General features: G+C 38.0%; 1 protein-coding gene across 2 annotated transcripts in view; it reads right to left on the bottom strand.

Moving 5' to 3' along the window:
* The window catches only part of LOC122248567 (PAT complex subunit CCDC47), a 19,125-nt gene that overhangs the window by 9,243 nt on the left and 7,382 nt on the right, over nucleotides 1–2,500 (bottom strand). For both annotated transcript variants that reach the window (XM_043008674.2, XM_086537911.1), the window contains exons 5-6: nucleotides 529–653; nucleotides 86–238 (exon numbers count right to left, since the gene is read on the bottom strand). In XM_043008674.2, coding sequence (XP_042864608.1) covers nucleotides 86–238; nucleotides 529–653 — 278 coding nt within the window. The remainder of the gene's footprint in view (nucleotides 1–85; nucleotides 239–528; nucleotides 654–2,500) is intronic.

The raw sequence follows: 2,500 nt of genomic DNA, 5'->3' as shown, positions 1-2,500 counted from the left end.
CATCATCATCCTCATTATCCAACAAGTATAAATAAGACAACAACAATAATAATAGCAGCAGCATTAACAGAATTTATCTACTTACAATGTCTGTCATCTCCTTGGCCAGTCTGCCTGCTGTTTTCTTGGTAGCAAGCGAGAAGACAAAGGAATCCATCTCGTCTAGATGGACCTTCACAAGCAGCTGGTCACTTGATGGACGTATGAGTTGGGATATCACACCAATCATGTCTTGTCTCTGAGGAGAGGCATGATGGGAGATGCTAAATTGATTTCTTTGAAGTTAGTAGAAGCTTTTCCAAAAATTAAACAGTTCAAAGACATGGTAAATTTGGTATGTAAAGCCAAATAAAATGATCTAATGGTCTTTTATCAGTTCCGTTCAGACAGATTTGCGAAGACGTTGCTTTGCCCGGGCTATATGCACAAGGCGGCCCGGCCTCTGTCAGCTATGAGTGCTGACTCATCTTATCTAATCTTTTATCCATATATGTTTACAGTTGTGTAGGAAATAATTCTTATGCGTACCTTTATAAATTTCAGTTCCACTAGCATTCCTTCTACATTGATACGGCCAGAGCACCATAGTGTATAAACATTCTCAGATTCCTTTTGCAAACCAGCATTTTCTGGTGGCATCTTGCCATCATCCCCTGCAAAAGAATGATATGATTGTCAGTCAGTGTAAATAAAAAATACATATTTAATATGTAAAATATGTACGTAATATAAAATTATCAAAGACTTAATATGAGGTTTATAATTATGACTTAAACAAAACTGCATCTCTGCAACTCCTATCTAATGTAGATTATATTTCATTTACAATTTACCTATGAAGTAAACATAATGCTTATCCTTATTTGTTAAACCTTCATTACTAAATTCATGTTACTTGTACCAGCATACATGTCAGGTCTGCAGCTGTTGTACACCCTCAATGGAAAAGCAGCAAATGGGACTTAGGATTGCTCTGTAAGGCTGATTTTCATCAAATCATGATGGCAATAAGTGTGTTTAGTCAACAAAGTCATTGATAAAGTTTGACATGAAAGGCTAGAGCTTTCATCAGTGGCATGCTGGTTTGTATGTTGCAGCTGCTTTTAGACAACTTGTTTATTTAGGGGGGGGGCATACAAATTAGATCTTCTGATGATTAATGGAATCCATGCATTTTTTTCAAATAGAATTATCCCTGCCAAATGGAGATAACTTTAACCCATTCGCAACGGGTGATATGATATAATATCAGAATATTTTGCTTCCTCCTCCAGATGATGTTGTCACATCATGATTTCTCCCTATAAATACACATTATACATAATTTCACATATACATGCTGTACTCATTGCAGTTGAATTTGTATATACACATTTTCTTCACTTGTGAAAATAATGAATGAATAAAAATACAAAAACCTCTTCTTATCACCCTGAAGAACACATTGATATTTTCCCGCTGGAAGCAACATTAAGCAAATTATGCCCCGGCATGAATAGATTAAGCATTACTTTTTGTTTCACAATGGTTACAGCTTAGCCATGAAATTGTGAAGATTATTTTATTCCTCTTCATGATATAAATTATCTTACAATTATTTTTTCTAGAACTTTATCATCGTGTTGGGTATATTCGATCACAAGTATGAAATCATTACGCAAAGTGAACAGAAAATAAAAATACCCCTTACATCACAGGTAAGGATATAGTCAACCCATTGGAGCCGGTTGACGTGATGACAAGTTATGTGGTTTTTGACGCAAGCCTGGCACTCGTGTTGAGAGAGCAGGTAGCCCAGGCTCGCAGCTTGTTAGGCTTATGTGTTCAAGAACCCCAGTATTGCGACCGTGCAAAGCCGGAACAGCCCCGGCGTGAATGGGTTAAGGGGGGACCACTTGGGGTCTAAAGAATAGACTTTTCTAACATACACTAAAATGTTCCCATGCCATCAAAAAGTCATCTCCAACCAGTATTCCTTCTACATGGGAAGACATAACTGTCCACGTGGGACTTAACTGATCCTCGACGGGGCTTATAAATGCATAATGCTGCTTCCGCAGGCTAGATAACAAAAGCACGCATTGACTATGCGCGAGACCTCTCCCTGCGTAATGCCGCACTGCGCCTCTCAGAGCACTTTTCATCTGCCCCATTGAATGGGGTGATAATTGGAGGTTTTTGTATTTGTTAACATTATTTTCACAAGTGAATAAAAATCTGTTTATACAAATAGAACTCCAATGATTATGTGCATATGTAACAATGTTAAGTATACATATTAAGGGAGAGATCTTAACATTCTAGGACGTCACCCTGGGAGAGCGAGATATTACACTAACGTGATAACACATCAGTGATTGAAGGGACAAGGGCGTACCCACAAGAGTATGGTAGTGACCTTCTATGTATCGATCAGAAGTGATTTTCCCCTGCATTTACCAGCTGAAAAAGTTTCATTTGGAAAACTAGGGTTCACTATTCATCATCCCACATCTGGCAA

The sequence above is a fragment of the Penaeus japonicus genome, unplaced genomic scaffold (genome assembly GCF_977035675.1).
Source record: "Penaeus japonicus unplaced genomic scaffold, GWHDUDI00000001_assembly GWHDUDI00000006, whole genome shotgun sequence".
In the NCBI taxonomy this organism is placed as follows: domain Eukaryota; kingdom Metazoa; phylum Arthropoda; class Malacostraca; order Decapoda; family Penaeidae; genus Penaeus; species Penaeus japonicus.
Note: the sequence above shows the minus strand (reverse complement) of the source record. Positions and strands in the feature narration are given on the sequence as shown.